This window comes from Triticum urartu, chromosome 4 (assembly GCF_003073215.2).
Source record: "Triticum urartu cultivar G1812 chromosome 4, Tu2.1, whole genome shotgun sequence".
Taxonomy (NCBI): domain Eukaryota; kingdom Viridiplantae; phylum Streptophyta; class Magnoliopsida; order Poales; family Poaceae; genus Triticum; species Triticum urartu.
The window spans coordinates 540,359,573-540,376,699 of NC_053025.1; the positions used below are offsets into that span (position 1 = coordinate 540,359,573).

A 17,127-nucleotide genomic window follows, 5' to 3' on the forward strand; every position below is an offset into this window, starting at 1 on the left:
CCGCCGGAGCCACCACCACCGGAGCCACGACCCCCTCGTCACACCACCAGGGAGCCACGCCATCGCGCACCGGACCACAGGCCTGCCCCAGCCCAGATGGGGCCCGAGAGGGCCCAGATCTGGGCCGAGCGGGCGCTGCCAGCCAGCCGCCCACCGCGCCGCCCCGCAGCCAACGGCCACGCCGCCACATCAAGGGCACCCGAGGCCTGCAGAACGCCGCCGCCGGGCCTCGCCGCCGCCAGCCGAGCAGCACCGCCGTCGGGCAGGAGGGAGCCTCGACTCCCCCTCCAGGCGCGCGGGGAAGGGACGTCCGCCGCCGCCGGCGCCACCCGGGCACGCCGGAGGCCACTGCCGGCGGCGGCGAAGGGAGGAGATGGAGGAGGGGCGAAAGGGGGAGGAGGGCGGGGGGCACTCCGCCGCCTCGGGGAGCGACAGGAGCACCGGGGGAGGGGGGAGGAGGGGTAGAGGGAGGTGGACCGGGGGGGCGTGCGACGGCGGCCTGCTCCGGCAGGAGGGGCAAGGGCGGCCGGCGGTGGCGGAGAGGAACCCTAGCGCGGGTCGCGGGAGCCCCTCCTAGCCCGTCTATCCACGCCTAGGTTTCCGATTGTGCCTTTTTTTTAACATCAGTACAAACACGAGCGCTTATATACACGCGCATACACTCATGTTTCTGATGGTACCTAATAGATAGATTACCATAGAACATTTGTTGTACGGTCGTTGCTTTAAAAAAATTAAATAAATCAGGTGATGGTGCATGGCTTCATTGGAAATGGGTTTAGTCTCCGAGTTACTCACGCTGCTAGTAGCATCAAGCCGCGCAACTGGTTGGCACATGGATACCACTCCACTGCACTGCATGGTACATGTACAGGACTCAAATCACAGGGGAAGAAAGTTGCTTGGAAAGCCCATGGCAAAACCATGCAAGGCTCGCAAGGCTCCTGAGCACCCCACGTTCTTCAGCTCAGGGTCGGCGTCGTCGCGTTTGCTTGGAATGGCAATGCAGCAAACAATCGATGCAGCAGAGCACCACCCAGCAGCCTCACTGTCGTGCTGAGCGATTGACAAAATGCTCAACAATAATCATTTCCACACGGATAAACACAGCCAGGTTTAGACCCCACTCTCTAGTTACTCACGCTCCTGCTAGTAGCATCGGCAGTGGACTACCGAGAATTAAGGTCTTACAATCATTATTAAGCAAGCATAATAACGCACTGAGTCGTGCCGGCCGATGGCCACGGACGAGGTCACGCCGGCCAACCAGGCCAATGCATGCAACGGAGGCCGGCGGCCACCGCCCTCGCCTCAGACCAGGAAGCTGCCGTCGCGCCTCCTCACTTCCACCTTGAGTAGGTGGTCCTCGCCGCCGCCGCCGGCGCTGCCTTGGCGGAGCGCTCGGAAGAAGCAGGTGTCGCCCTCGCCGAGGGCGTTGTCGACGCAGAACTGGTGCCATCCGTACCTGAAAGACGCCCGCGGCCTGCCACCCGTCTTGGGGTTGTGCTTGAGGTGCACGAGCCACGACTTGCCGCGCATCCGCAGCTCCACCTTGCTCCTCTCCGCGTACCCGTGCGCGAGCTGGAAATCCACCGGCACGTTCTGCACACGGCCGGCGAGCAGCGGATGGAACCAGTGACCAGATAGCACCTCATGGATACATGCATCTGAACACGCTTGACTAGTCATGCTCGAGCATGAAGAACGCACTCACCAGGTACTGTTCCTGCTTCATGCCCAGGTTGCATTTCCTCAGCATGGCGCTGAACTGCCCCGTCGGCCCGTCCTCGACGTCCATCTCCGCCAGGCTCCAGTTGTTGCCACCACTGCCGCCGTCGCTGGCGTTGCTGCTCCCACTGTCACCGTCGCTGCTGCTCCCACTGCCTGGCCAAATGCAAAAACCACCTTCTTTAATTCCTACAAGTTACAACTTACAACCACCCAACTGAAACGGAGAGCAAGAAGAGGCGCGTACTGGTGTCACCGTCGTGCTGGTAGTGCCTGCGGCACATGCTCACGTCGAACACCTTCACGGTGAGCACGGCGTCGCCGTCGAAGCTGAAGACGAGGAAGTAGCCGAGCCGCAGGTCGTGCGCACGGGCGAACTGCTCCCAGCCGCGCCCTAGGTACATGTGGCCGTCGGCGTCCAGCACCACCTTCACGTCCCAGAAGCGACGCCCATGGCCGGCCTCCCGTAGCTTCACTTCCTGGGGCTTGCCGCCGTCTAGCAGCACCCTGGTAAACTTGTCAGGCAGCCTCTGCAGCGAGGGTCAAGCAGTGATTGAGCCGATAAAACACTAGGCAGCACAGCAGAGCGATAAAGAGAGATCATGTATATACCAGCCTGCTCGAGGAGTTGTCAAGTATGATCTGGAAGAACTCGAAACCTTCCATCTCACCTGTCTCTGCACGCATGAACAGATAGCTTAGATGCAAGGATTCGAATCGAAATCGCAAGAGATATCTAGGACACGAGCAACACAACAGGCTGAGAATTGGGGAAGAACAGAGGGATTGCAGCCAAGAACAAAAACAGAGGATTTGCCTGGTCGAAGCGGGGTGGCAGAGAGCAGCCGGCGGTGGCGACCTCCCGGCCCCCTCTCGGCAGCGGCTGGCTGCGAGGGCGGAGAGACTGGTGCTTGCGAAGAAGGAAGAGCAAGAGGCAGAGGTAGGAAGAGGAAGAAGAAAGAACCAACTATGCCATGAATTCCATGCCACGTAGCAAAACCCTCTTCTTCCTCCTTCCTCCTCCTTCCTCTGCCTCTCCTCTCGAATGTGCAGCGGTGATATATACAACGCCTCGCTTCTCTGGATTCCTCCTCCGGGATAGACTTCTTGACCCCTCCACCGAGAAATGGAGATGTGAGAAAGGGCCGGACGGCAATGGGCTCGCACATGCCGCACTGCTATGGGCTCGGGCAGAGAAAGGGACAGGCGGCAATAAATCATTGCACCGATCTGGCCTCTTTTCACGTAAATGGGCAGCATCCATTTTTCTCCCATTCTTGGCTCAACGATGGCGGTGGGGATGCCAGTGTAATGGCAGTGGCAGCGTGCCTACTGTGCATATATTGATAGTGATAGGATATTATTTTACAATCTTGCTAAATCTTATGTCTCTTTTTTTTACAGGGAACTAAATCTTAAGTCTCAGTTGATGCTACGCTCGTAAAATCTTACATTGAATTTTAACCCCCTTTATGGTCAAAGTGTCAAGCCATTGTGGTGATGATCAACAGCTGCTTATACCATAATTTGTGTGTGTGTGCGCGCGCGCGCGCGTGCGTGATCTTCTCCCTATGCACAGAAAAATGATCTGCTCCGTCCCGTTTTTTCTCTCGATCGGTGGATACTGCGTCCTGTCTTTTTTAGCACTGCAGCATGCACTTGAATCTGTTCTCTGCTCCTGAATTTCGAGCAAATGACGGTGTAGTGCATTATTTTTGTTTTAGGGGAAGGTGTAGTATATTCATCCCATGCATTGCTGGGAAAGCCCCATGGCTCATGTTTCGAGAGGAGCATTGATGACTTATCACTTGCAAGTGCTACTGTCCTACTGGCGGTGTGCTAGCCAGCCCTGCTCATTTTCACTGCTTGGGATAGAAAATGGCATGCATCATTTTTCCTTTTTCAAACAAAATGGCAAGCATCATAATTGCACAACAGAGGAATCAGCAAATTAGCAGCTCCATGCCACGGGCCAAAGCTTGATAAGTTGCACGGCGACCCTCCAATAATTCAGCCGACGCTTGCCCTTGTAGGTGCAAACCCTAGCAGCCCCCCCCCCCCCCCCCCCCCCCCCCCCCCCCCCCCCCCCCCCCCCCCCCCCCCCCCCCCCCCCTCCACGTCCCACACTCAGCCCCTCTCTCATCCTTCGCCGTCGTCGCGGCCAGTCAGCGGCAGAGTTGTCACATCTCCTCGCGCGGAAGCGTCGGCGCGGGTCATGGCGGTCGGGCCTGGATACGACGCTCGCAGTGGCGCACCAGAGGACATCGGCGACAACATTATGGCAGCAGCGTGACGGGCGTTGTGGAGGTGGGCATGCTTGGAAGTCAGGGACACCGGCTTCGGCTGGATCCGGCAACAGCTCAGCCCGATATGACCCCTCAAGCGGTGCGGGCCGAGGGCGACGCAGGCCGCGGACGACCGTCTCTGCCGTAGCAGTCGGCTGTTACAGATGGTGGCGCGGTAGTGCTTGTCTTGCCGAGAGCGGCGTTGCAGCACCTGAGCACCAGTGCTCTCTATATTTGACTTTTTCAAATTCGTATTTTTGAAATTTCAAAAAAATGTGAAATTATTTCCCGGAATGCATATACACATTCCGAATACCCATTGCAAGTTTCGGTACAAATCTCGTTTTGTTTTGGACTATAGAAAAAAAACAAATTTCTGACAGTATATAGGAGAAAAAAGGTGCCATTTCTGTCAGAAATTTCTCTTTTTTGTATTTCCCAAAATACAAAGTATTTCATCTCTAGATTTCTACCGGTCCTTAGGAATATGTGTACGTATTCACATATTTGTTTGAAGATTTTTTTGAGCATCGAAAGTGTGCTTTTCAAAAAATTCAAATATCAAGAGCAATGAAGCTCGGTAGCTGCAGGCACTTTTCGTGGTCTTGCCCCTCCTTCCTCTACTCATGCGGTCTTGGGTCTACAGCCGATGGCAGACCCTCATGGGTGGTGACGACAGCTCAATGCGCGATGCTTCGGTGGCCAGCCGGTGATGGCAGGAGCGTTCCAATGAGGGAGGCAGGAGGCCTCCCGGTCTTGTTGTCGCCGACATAATGTGAGGCCAGACTGGCTGTGACGATGACCCTGATCCCTGGTGGGACAGTGTGGTGTGGCCGACGACCTCCCCCTTCCTGAATCTAGCTTACCGGGTCCTCTTCCTGCCAAGGGGCTCATTTTGGGGTGGGAGGAGGGGCCTTCTGCCCTTCACCGTCCGGCGGCCTCCATGTGCTGTGGCGGCGGTTCAGGGGTGATCTCGGAGGCCGGGGTGGCGACCCTGGTGGTGGGATATTTATTTAAAGACGGAGCTATGTTCAGTTTCTTTCCTTTGTTTTATTCTATGCTTATGACGGAGATCATGCGTTACCATGGCCATGCAAGCGATATGGTGGCCGGTGTTATGCGTTCGATGGTGGTGGTGCGACTGTGTTCTTTCGACTAGTCGTACCTTGGTTGAGAGGCTGAGAGTGCTCATCGGGGGACAAACTATGTCTGGCTTTGGCCAAACTGATGTTGGCGGTATCCGTGGGCGTCGTCTCTTTCGTAAGACGTTGTTGCGGCTATTCTCTGGTCTTCGTACTGCTCTGTGTGAAAATCATGATCCTTTGGATCAGTCAATGGCGACGTTTCGGTGTCGTATGCTTTCTGAAGACACTGCCATGAAGTCCATGGTTCGTTTGGCGGGGACTTGGTCACGATGGACTTCGACGACTTCAAGGAGTACTCTTGTTGCCATGTTTTGATTGCTTGGAGTGGTTTGAGGTGGTGCAGCTGTTCTTTAGCATCGTTGTATCGTGCGTTGGGCGTGTATGATATGGGTAACGTGTTGTATCTTATGGGGCGTATGGTCGTTGCTTTAGCTGTTCCTTTTGTGTAAAATAATAACCTGTGGACCATACGAGCCTGCCAAAGCACTATTATCTCACTTCAGCTGCTGCAACAAGTCAGCAGGTCATACAAAGCGTTCCTCCTCAAAGCGTTCACGGTCAGATCAGCTCCACCTCCCGCCGCTAACACACGTGTGGACGAGAAAGAAACCTCAGCAAAGGGAGCGCACAACAAGGAGAGCAATGCTGCGCTCCTGCGCCGGCCACGGCGCCAGGACGGTCGCCTCTCCGCTCAGGGCCACTCCGCCGCACCGCGGCAGGCGCCCGCACCTCCTCGGCCCGCGCAGCAGCGCAAAGAAGTCCCCCGAGGAAGCAGAGCGAGGCGGGGGCAACGCCAAGAACGGCCTCGCCGGCGCGCTCCCCAGCAAGACCGTGCTCCTGCGCGCCGGCGCGGTTCTCTTCGCCCTCGGCTTCGTCGACGCCGGGTACGTGAGCTCTCACATCACGTCGGCCGGCGCGCACCGATCGTAAATAAGCGAAGCCTCGTTGGCTTGCAGGTACAGCGGCGACTGGTCCCGCATCGGCGCCATCTCCAAGGACGCCGAGGAGCTGCTCAAGCTCGGGGCCTACGCCGTCGTGCCTCTCTGCCTGGCCCTCGCACTCCGGGCGCCCGGAGACGGCGGCGATGAATCTTAGGAAGCGCGAGAGAGAGCTGCATGCCATGTAGTACTTGCTTATTCATGTAGTACGCGTCAGTACCTTCCTGTACTGCATCCGAGTGAGCGGTAGACGACGCTTTTGAGATAAGTACGAGAGCGTGTTCAACCATGGTTCTGTATTCTGTTGAGCAGTCAGCTGTAAACTGCTGAGTGCTGACAGAGTTTTAGAGGAGCGGGGAGGTTTAGGAACTTCAGCAGTGTTTCTTGTTGCCTGCCTAGCGTCTAATTTTGGCAAATTGAACTGCATATTCCTTCCTTACCTGCACCGCTGCACGGATCCATACACATGCCTCGTGAATTTTCATATGTGGCTAAGTTTAGGACTTCAGCAGTGTTTCTACTTGAAGCCTGACTTGCCACGTTCCTTCCTTACCTGCAAGGATCCATACACGCGCCCGCCTCAGGAATCTTCATGTGTGGCTTGCCATATCAACTACTCAGTCACTCCGCTCTAAAATAATGAAGTTTTATGTTTGTCCTAGATCAAACTATTTTAAGTTTGACCTACTCTATATTATTTTTCTAATATCTACAGTATTAAAAATTTATGGAATGAAAATATATGTTATGATGAATTCTTTTTGATATAAAAGACAAGTGCTCTGCCCATTTCATATTTAATTGTGTCACACTATTTAATTTTGTCATTAAAAATTTCAACTGCTCAAAAATACAACCTTTCGTCAAACGTGTGCTCAAAAACACCACTCGACATCATTACCATTCGGTCAAAGGCCATTGACTAGGGTGAAGTGACCAAAAATGCCCCTGGGCCCCACTTGTCAGTGCTCCCTTATAACTTGTGGCCCCTGGTTATTAGCATACCAAGAATTAAATTAGAAGAAAATAATAATGACACGTGGGGATTCGATCACCCGCACCCGAAGCTATTTTTACTTCTAATTTCATTCTTTGAGGGCTGAAAACAAGGACCCATAGGTTACAATGAGTTGTTGAGGAAACAACGACAAGTGGGGTCCAGCGGTATTTTGGTAACTTCACCGCGGTCAATGGCCTTTGACGGGATGGTAACGATGTCGAGTGGCATTTTTTAGCACACGCTTAATGGAAGGATGCCATTTTTTTTAGTAATTAAAAATTCTAGTGCCAAAATTGAGTAGTGCGACACAACTAATAGAAAACCTTTCATATAAATAGGGAAAGGAGAAAAACTGTACAATGGTTATTTACAAACCTAGAGAAAAGCAAGCCAAAAAATATTACATTTCCAAGGGGGCAACCACACAGCCGAAGCAAAAGCCAAACACACGTGGTGAATCTAATTAAGCTAATTTGGTGTAGTAGATGTTGGTATAATATTTTTTTTATAAGGACAACAATGGCGGAGCCAGAACTTTTCTGGGGCCTGGACAAGTTTGAGCCTTAGGTGAAAGAAAATTCGGTGTTTGAAGTACAACATATAAAATGATACCAAATTTTAGAACCATAAATTCTATCAATATATTATATGTTGGATATCATGAGAATACTCACAATTTTTTCGTCTTTCTTGGAAGATGCTCAATCTCACCTGGATTAAATTAATCGGCAACATTAGGTGGTGGTTGTGGCTCTGCTTCTGCTTCCGATTACACTCTATTCACATTTGGAGTGCTTGGTATATTAACCCAAAGGGATAAGTATATTTTTCGTCCTCGGATTTTTTTCGAAAGTTTAGAAATCGTCCCTCAACTTAAAATCGGATAATTTTCGTCCCTCAACTATCAAAACCGGATAGTTTTCGTCCCTCACGCTGCTTCGGGTGGTCCCGTCCGCGTGAACAGTAAACCGATGAACAGTATCTTTTAGAAAAAGCAAAAAAAGTCAAAAAAATCTGAAAATTTGTGGGATCAAAATTCCTCGGGTGCGCAAGGTGCGTGAATTTTTTTTGTGCTATTTAGACATTCCAGGAGCTCGTGACAAAGGAAAAACCATAAATATGTACGTCAATGAACAGTAAATTTATAAAATAGAAAAAAATTCAAAAAATATGAAAATTGTTGACATACAAGATGCTCGGGTGCTCAATGTGCCTGCAAAATTTCGTGGTGTTTGGACATTGTGGGAGCTCGTGGCAAAAAAAACATTGACTATGAAAGAAACTTTGAAAAAGTGCACTATTTTTTGCTAGAGCTCCTTCTATGTCATTTCAGCACGAAAATATGCGAGCACCTTGCACACTCAAGCATCTTTGATGCCAAAAAAATTCATATTTTTTTGCTATTTTTTAATTTACTGTTCACTGACGTACATATTTATAATTTTTTTTTGTCATGAGCACCTGGAATGTCCAAACAATATGAAAATTTGTACGCACCTTGGGCACCCGAGGAACTTTGATCCCACAATTTTTCAGTTTTTTTGGTTTTTTGCTAATTTTTTTAATTTACTGTTTGCCGGTTTACTGTTCATGACGGACTAAAACTGCCTGAAGCGGCGTGAGGGACAAAAACTATCCGGTTTTGATAGTTGAGGGACGAAAACTATCCGATTTTGAGTTGACCGATGATTTCTAAACTCTCGGAAGAGTTCGAGGACGAAAAATATATTTATCCCTAACCCAAAACCTCCTCATCTCCGAATTATTGTTCACAAATTATTATGTGCCTTGGTACAATAGAAGTGGTCTTCGGGGCCAATAAACCTGGACGGAGGGAGTAGACGTCCTCGTAGTCGAAGGGAACATCTTCTGTCACTAGATGCACATCATTAGAAGGTCCAAAATAAATCTAGAAAAATACGAGCATCAATGTCAACTCTAGGATTTGAACTCTTGTGGGCTCGGATACCGCTATCTTCCTAACCATCCAACCACGGTTTGGTTCGCAAAATTACCATGGAGCCAGTGACGGAGCTACACACGCTTCATTGGACGGGCCATAACCGGCTAGCTTAGGAAATATGTCTGAAATTTTGCTCCGAGAGCCTCAATGCAGCACCACTCTACATTGTAATCTTATCTGACTGGACGGGCCATGGCATGGTTTTGCCCAGCCGTAGCTCCGCCACTGCATGGAGCTAAAACATTGATTCACCAATGATTGAACGGGTTGAGCAGCCTCACCAATGAAGAAGCCCGGCATGACCTCCTCCTCGATGCTTTTTGTGTCGGGTGAGGGAAGCAGGGCTCATGCGCCCTGTAAGCGTGGGCCGGCCCAACAAGCGAGCTTTCGCTCAGTCATCCCCCTTCGATCCCTCGGTTAGCCGGTCAAAATGATCATGGTTCTAACAAAATGTTTGTACATCTAATGGGCCGACCCATTTCAGTTTGCTGGTCTGGGCGCTATGAGCGGGTTGTACTGTTAAGACCAAATAAAGCCCATCCGATCAGGTGTCGAAGACGGTTTGGTCGTGGACTATAATTGATGCCAATCAGACCCCCAATGCCCCAACCCAAACTCCATATCAATCGCACCGGAGATCGCTGACGCCCGCCCGGCCGCGGCCATGGAGGAGGAGAAGAAGATGAAGCTCTGCTTCTCCATCCCCTCGAAGCCCAAGGTCAAGCCCGCCACGCCCCCCGCCGCCTTCTCCGTCGCCGCCGTGGCCCCCGGCCCCGCCCCGCGGTTCGTCACCGTGTTCGATCCCTCGGAAACCCTGACCCCAGCGCCCGCCGTCATCGCGCCCCTTCCCGACTCCCGCAAACCCTCCCCAGCCGCTGCCGCGCCGGCCGCGCCCGTCGTCATCGCGCCCCTTCCCAACACGCGCAGGCTCGCCGAGGCCCCCGCCTTCGTGCTCGGCGCCTCCGACAGCCGCTCCTCCAGCGCAGCCTACGGCCTCACCGTCCGCAACACGGATTCGAAGAGGAAGCTTGAGCCCCAGGACGATGCCGCTAGTCAGCAGCCGCCGCCTCCAGGCCCCAGCGGCGAGGACCTTATGCTGCGGCGGTTCAAGGAGGACATGGCCGTTCTCCCGGAGATCCAAGGCACGGACGAGTATGACGAGGTGCCTGTGGAGGGCTTCGGCGCTGCTCTCCTCGCTGGCTATGGCTGGAAGGAAGGGGATCCTATCGGCAAGAAGTACAAGGGGATGGGGGATGTCAAGGTTCGTGAGCACGGCCGCCGCCGCTGCGGCACGCAGGGTTTAGGCTCGTAAGGTTGCCAGGTCGTGACAGTTCCTGTTTCTTGTTTATTTTCTTGATTTTAGTTATCGTATGTATGTATGGTTTTATCCAGCGAGGGTGGAGCATTGTTCTGAACTTAATAGTAACATCAGACTTTGTATTTACCTATCTAGAAAATTAGTGTTTTCATTCTGAGATATTTCTGATTGGCACAGATTTGGGCATCCAATTCTTGAGTGTGAGCTTGGGAGTTGGGACAAGAGAGTGTCGGAGCGGGCTAGCTCAAGCACTGAAGAACAACACTAGTTCTTCTTGACATGAAAACCCGAAATCATTCAAGAGAGCTTATGCACCCCGGTACCCTTATCCTGAGCGTCCATGCTGCTAGGGATCTGAGTCAGCCTGGTCCGTAAAATGCCACTGCCCCGTTACATTTTCAGGGGATTACAGGGTCAGGCACTCGTGGCCCGCCGCAAGGCCGCTAGGGGCATTGTTCATACTCAGGGCACTGTTTCCTCTGACCGCTGCGCACACCAGATAAGACCAAATGCATGTGGACGTTTTCACCTCTTCCCGGCGTACTCACATGGGATCTACATGTACTGTTTCAAACTACACATATCCATGGCACAAATCGTCTTTGACTTGTAATTTGTATGCGTCATGTACAAGGTCCGTGTTTTGTTTTGGGAGAGGATGGATGTGTGATCCATCGATGATGAGCCAGGCACATGTGTGAACCAAAGCCGTGTCATGTACTAGGTCCATGTTTTATTTTGCGAGAGGAAGGAGCCTGCAAACAATGAACAGAAACGAACATATACCAACCGTTTTGCAGAACCATTCGACCGGCATTCTCCCTCAGGTGAACCTTAAATGTGTAATCACCGCCAGTGCCGATACGGACGACTCGGGGGGGCTTTCCCAGGCACGATCTGAGACAGATTGGGAGGAACGACGGGCTTGCTAAGGCCGTCGCCGCAAAGCACGACACTGAACTGAGTGAAGTCGTCATGAACGCGCTCGCCACGGAAGAAGCCAACACCTGGCTTTCTCCCTTTCTTCTTTCGCCTTGACGAGGAAGCAGCGCCAATATCGGCACCTCCAGCTCCCACGGAATCACGGCGTGCGCCGCTGCCGTTCAGATCGGTAACGCCATGTCCTGGTACATCGTTGGCGTTGTCCCATGGATCCTCGTAGTCGTTCATGACAGGTACACGCACTCTCCTTTGACCATCATGTAGCGCTTGAACCTCGGCAGGCTGTCCCCAATCTGGCATCTCAGGCAGCCATCACGGTGAAGCTGCGAGGAGGAAGAGAAGGCCAGGCGAAAATTTTAGATAAGCTCGAAACAGGAAGGGTACGGTGTACATGTTGCAAAAGCGGGCCAGTACCTGATCTTGCGACGCCGCGGCCGTGCGAGATGCTATGTCGTTTCCCATAGCACGAGTCAAGGAGGAGATGAGGTATAGTGGCTTGGGAGGAAGTGTTTCTGCCGCGTCAGAGTCACGGGCGTGCGTCCATATTCTGGTGGCAGAAAAGAACAAATATACACAGAGCCTTTGCTCGATTAGAACCCACACGCGAGCCTACGAGACCAACACATTCTGCCACAGTAATCGGTTCAGAACAGCAGTTCTAACTGCTGTGCATCTCGAGGTACACTGTCATGAGCCAAGAGTCAGGATAGGAGGACCCGGGTGCGTAAGCTCAAAAAATCTGCATTCCATGAAAACCAATAGTGGTAGTTCTTTTGCTGTCGAACAGCTGAGCCGCGACGCCGCGTAAACCGCTGCCGAGTTTAGGAATCCTCTCTACTTCTCATGCTCACACGTACGTACGTACAATAGCTCGTAGTCGTAGTCACCATCGTCCCGCGCGCTCTGCAAGGAGTTCACGGCCGGTAGCAGCGCGTCTAGCTTGGTGCATCGATCTCTGACTGATTCATGGACAGGCAGAGGTTTTGCCCTTGCTCTCATTAATGTGTTCAGTACACAAGTGACAAGGTGATGCTGCGGAGTTGCTGTCGAGTCGTCGCTTACCATGAATGCTTCACTCTCCCGTCGGTGCACCAGTTACCTCTGCTACCGTCGGCTGGTCTCCTCCACGCGATTAGCTCATTAGCAGTAGAGGGACTGGAAGGTAAGAGACAATCTAGTGCTGTTGACTTGAGAAGATTAACCACTCACAAGCAAGCTGCAGACACGTACTACACTATCTGGTGGGGAAAGATCTAAGCACATATATCCAGTTGGATGTGAGTGATCATGAGTTATTATTGTTGATATCACTGTTCAGATGAATAAGTTGGGAGGCGAAACTATAAACCCCTATCTTTCTATGTGTCTAGTTGAAGCTTTTTGCTCATATATATGTTGTGAGTGTTACTAGTCTCTGGTTGGCTTTGATTCCTTGATCAGCCAAGTGGATCGTTCATTACTGATACCATGATGAAATTCTAGAATGATTACGGGCCGAGCAGATCGTTCAATCCTAATACCGTAATGGAATTCTCAAAAGCGGAAAACCCGAGAGTAATCGCTCATGGATTGTTTTCCCCCGTTGCAACACACGGGCATGTTTTCTAGTAAGACTTATATAAACGAAACTATATGATTTGAAAACGTCACTCGCAAATAGTACGTAATCCAAATGGTCCATGTTGATGTTTGTTCCGGTTCTGCCTCTGGTCCGTTACATTGTTTTACGACCAGGCTTAGAGCCTTCATATATACACCAAGTAACCAACTGCCAATTTATTATTAAGAGGTGGCCTTGCATGATTTTGATCGGGACAATTTTTTTGTCATGAGCAAATGGCATGGCACGAGCGAATTAACCATAGCTTTGTTGGTTAGCTACGGTTCTTCATGCTAGAACCAACTCATCCGAGTTAAGTGTTAGACTTATCACGAGTGTTCGCATATTTCTTGTATTTATTTCAGTCTTTTGTTATGACATGACCGTCTGTTATGAGGTGTCTGTGATGATTTTGTTAATCTCAAAAATCTGCCAATCAAGTCTTCAAGTGGCGCTGATAAGGGTAGAATGTGATTGATTTTGCAAAAAAGAGGTACATGTGATATATTTATAGAGGTGAATGTGAGTGCATGAACAACTTTTCAAAAAAATCTTCTTTTATAATTGCTTATTGCACTAGTAGAAAACAAGGCTTTGGTCCAGGCCGGGTCAGCCCATTAGTCCCGGTTCAGTCCAGAACCGGGACCAATGTGGGCATTGGTCCCGGTTTGTGAGCCCAGGGGGCCGGCCGGGCCACGTGGGCCATTGGTCCCGGTTCATCTGGACCTTTTAGTCCCGGTTGGTGGGATAAACCGGGACTAATGGGCCTCGCTCCTGGCCCACCACCATTGGTCCCGGTTGGTGGCTTGAACCGGGACCAAAGGCTCCCCTTTAGTCCCGGCTCATGTCACCAACCGGGACCAATGAGGTGCCTATATATATCCCTCGCTCGCGAGCAGAGCACCCCAGTGCTCTGTTTTTCTCTGGCCGAGGGGGAGAGGGCTTGGTGATGCTCTAGCTCACCTCCTATGCACACAAGGTGTTCGATGGAATGCCCGAGCCACACTACTTAAGCTTTCTCCTCTCCAAGCTCGACCTCCAAACTTCATTTTCCATAATATTTGTCTAGGTTTAGCGGTCCGTCACGCCCCGTCCCCGTCTTCACCGCCGTCGATCACCCGCGCCGAGCTCATCGCCGGCACCACCGTGGTGAGCCTCTTGTTCTTATCTTCTTTCTGAAAGGAAAAATATTCTTACTTGTATGTTTACATAGATACTTGTATTATTTTCTTACTTTTATTGTTGCATCTTATATAGTGCGATGGTTTTGGTATCCGCCCCCATCGGCCCTCGTCCTGTCTATGATTCGGATGTGGTATATATATTATCTTTATAACTATTGGTTCATTTATTGTTTATAAAAATTATGCCGACCAACGTGACATAGATTTTATTTATGTAGGATGTATGTGAATCGGAAATGCCAACCGACCCTATTGTTGAGAGGTTAAATTTAATTGAAGAAGAAAACAATTTGTTGAAGGACAAAATAAAAAAAATTGAGGAGGAGAAGATGATATTGGAGTTGCATGTTGCGGATGTCGTCGATGATCACAAGATCAAGATGGATGCAATGCGCTTGAAGATTAGAAAGATTAGAAAATATGCCATTCATACCGAGGCTTGGTATCATTATGTTGTTGGATCAATTGTTACCTTGGTTGCGATTATGATCGCATTTGTTTCCGCATTGAAATGTTTTACATAGTTTCAATGTATGGTTTAATTAATTAGATGCTCTGGAGAGCTATATGTTGTTAGATGAGAACTATGTATGCACTTTGGTTTTAATGTGATGATGAACTTTTATTAATTTGGACACTTAATTATATATAATGCACGCAGATGAACCGGCAATGGATGTACGGTGACAGACACACCTGCCAGTACATTAAGGGTGTGCATGAGTTTCTCGATGCGGCTGAGGCAAACAAGCAGAATGGTTTTATGTGTTGTCCATGCACTGAATGTGGGAATACGAGGTCTTACTCTAATCGGAAAATCCTTCACTCCCACCTGCTTTACAAGGGTTTCATGCCACACTATAATGTTTGGACGAGGCATGGAGAAATAGGGGTTATGATGGAAGACGACGAAGAAGAAGAGTACGATGACAACTATGTGCCCTCTGAATACGGTGATGCTGCAACGGGGGGAGCTGGTGAAGATCAAGAGGAACCAGACGATGTGCCCAATGATGCTGCAACGGGTGAAGCTGCTGAAGATCAAGAGGAACCAGACGATGTGCCCGATGATGATGATCTCCGCCGGGTCATTGTCGATGCAAGGATGCAATGCGAAAGTCAAAAGGAGAAGCTGAAGTTCGATCGCATGTTAGAGGATCACAAAAAAGGGTTATACCCCAATTGCGAAGATGGCAACACAAAGCTCGGTACGGTACTGGAATTGCTGCAGTGGAAGGCAGAGAATGCTGTGGCTGACAAAGGATTTGAGAAGCTACTGAAAATATTGAAGAAGAAGCTTCCAAAGGATAACGAATTGCCCGACAGTACATACGCAGCAAAGAAGGTCGTATGCCCTCTAGGATTGGAGGTGGAGAAGATACATGCATGCCCTAATGACTGCATCCTCTACCGCGGTGCATACAAGGATCTGAACACATGCCCGGTATGCGGTGCAGTGTGGTATAAGATCAGACGAGATGACCTTGGTGATGTTGACGGCGAGCCCCCCAGGAAGAGGGTTCCTGCGAAGGTGATGTGGTATGCTCCTATAATACCACGGTTGAAACGTCTGTTCAGAAACGAAGAGCATGCCAAGTTGATGCGATGGCACAGTGAGAACCGAAAGAAAGATGGGAAGTTGAGAGCACCCGCTGACGGGTCGCAGTGGAGAAAAATCGAGAGAAAGTACTGGGATGAGTTTGCAAAGGACCCAAGGAATGTATGGTTTGCTTTAAGCGCATGGCATTAATCCTTTCGGGGAGCATATCAGCAATCACAGCACCTGGCCCGTGACTCTATGTATGTATAACCTTCCTCCTTGGATGTGCATGAAGCGGAAGTTCATTATGATGCCAGTTCTCATCCAAGGCCCTAAGCAACCCGGCAACGAAATTGATGTGTACCTAAGGCCATTAGTTGAAGAACTTTTACAGTTGTGGAATGGAAACGGTGTACTTACGTGGGATGAGCACAGACAGGAGGAATTTAACCTTAAGGCGTTGCTGTTCGTGACCATCAACGATTGGCCCGCTCTCAGTAACCTTTCAGGACAGACAAACAAAGGATACCACGCATGCACGCACTGTTTAGATGACACTGAAAGTATATACCTGGACAAATGCAGGAAGAATGTGTACCTGGGCCATCGTCGATTTCTTCTGACCAACCATCAATGTCGAAAGAAAGGCAAGCATTTCAAAGGCGAGGCAGATCACTGGAAGAAGCCCGCCATGCGTACCGGTGATCACGTACTTGCTATGGTCAATGATTTACACTACGTAATCTTTGGAAAGGGTCTCGGTGGACTAGCTGTTCCGAATGACGCTGAGGGACACGCACCCATGTGGAAGAAGAAATCTATATTTTGGGACCTACCCTACTGGAAAGACCTAGAGGTCCGCTCTTCAATCGACGTGATGCACGTGACGAAGAACCTTTGCGTGAACCTGCTAGGCTTCTTGGGTGTGTATGGGAAGACAAAAGATACACCTGAGGCACGGGAGGACCTGCAACGTTTGCACGAAAAAGACGGCATGCCTCCGAAGCAGTATAAAGGTCCTGCCAGCTACGCTCTTACGAAAGAAGAGAAAGAAATCTTCTTTGAATGCCTGCTCAGTATGAAGGTCACGACTGGCTTCTCGTCGAATATAAAGGGAATAATAAATATGCCAGAGAAAAAGTTTCAGAACCTAAAGTCTCATGACTGCCACGTGATTATGACGCAACTGCTTCCGGTTGCATTGAGGGGGCTTCTACCGGAAAACGTCTGATTAGCCATTGTGAAGCTATGTGCATTCCTCAATGCAATCTCTCAGAAGGTGATCGATCCAGAAATCGTACCAAGGCTAAGGAGTGATGTGGCGCAATGTCTTATCAGTTTCGAGCTGGTGTTCCCACCATCCTTCTTCAATATCATGGCGCACGTCCTAGTTCATATAGTCGACGAGATTGTCATCCTGGGGCCCGTATTTCTACACAATATGTTCCCCTTTGAGAGGTTCATGGGAGTCCTAAAGAAATATG

General features: G+C 50.4%; 3 protein-coding genes across 3 annotated transcripts; 2 read left to right on the plus strand and 1 right to left on the minus strand.

Annotated features, from left to right (window-relative positions):
* Positions 1-1,070: 1,070 nt before the first annotated feature.
* LOC125554078 (B3 domain-containing protein Os03g0212300-like) lies at positions 1,071-2,878 on the minus strand. The gene is made up of 5 exons (XM_048717690.1): positions 2,546-2,878; positions 2,341-2,405; positions 1,976-2,258; positions 1,715-1,884; positions 1,071-1,602 (listed from the first exon to the last, which is right to left on the minus strand). Exons 2-5 carry the CDS (start codon positions 2,392-2,394, stop codon positions 1,312-1,314), a joined length of 798 nt encoding a protein of 265 aa, XP_048573647.1. The 5' UTR covers positions 2,395-2,405; positions 2,546-2,878; the 3' UTR covers positions 1,071-1,311.
* A 2,812-nt stretch (positions 2,879-5,690) lies between these two features.
* Positions 5,691-6,535, plus strand: LOC125552528. The gene is made up of 2 exons (XM_048716127.1): positions 5,691-6,042; positions 6,115-6,535. Exons 1-2 carry the CDS (start codon positions 5,801-5,803, stop codon positions 6,251-6,253), a joined length of 381 nt encoding a protein of 126 aa, XP_048572084.1. The 5' UTR covers positions 5,691-5,800; the 3' UTR covers positions 6,254-6,535.
* Positions 6,536-6,727: 192 nt separating this feature from the next.
* Positions 6,728-10,503, plus strand: LOC125552527 (protein MOS2-like). The gene has a single exon (XM_048716126.1). It carries the CDS (start codon positions 9,724-9,726, stop codon positions 10,369-10,371), a length of 648 nt encoding a protein of 215 aa, XP_048572083.1. The 5' UTR covers positions 6,728-9,723; the 3' UTR covers positions 10,372-10,503.
* Positions 10,504-17,127: the final 6,624 nt, after the last annotated feature.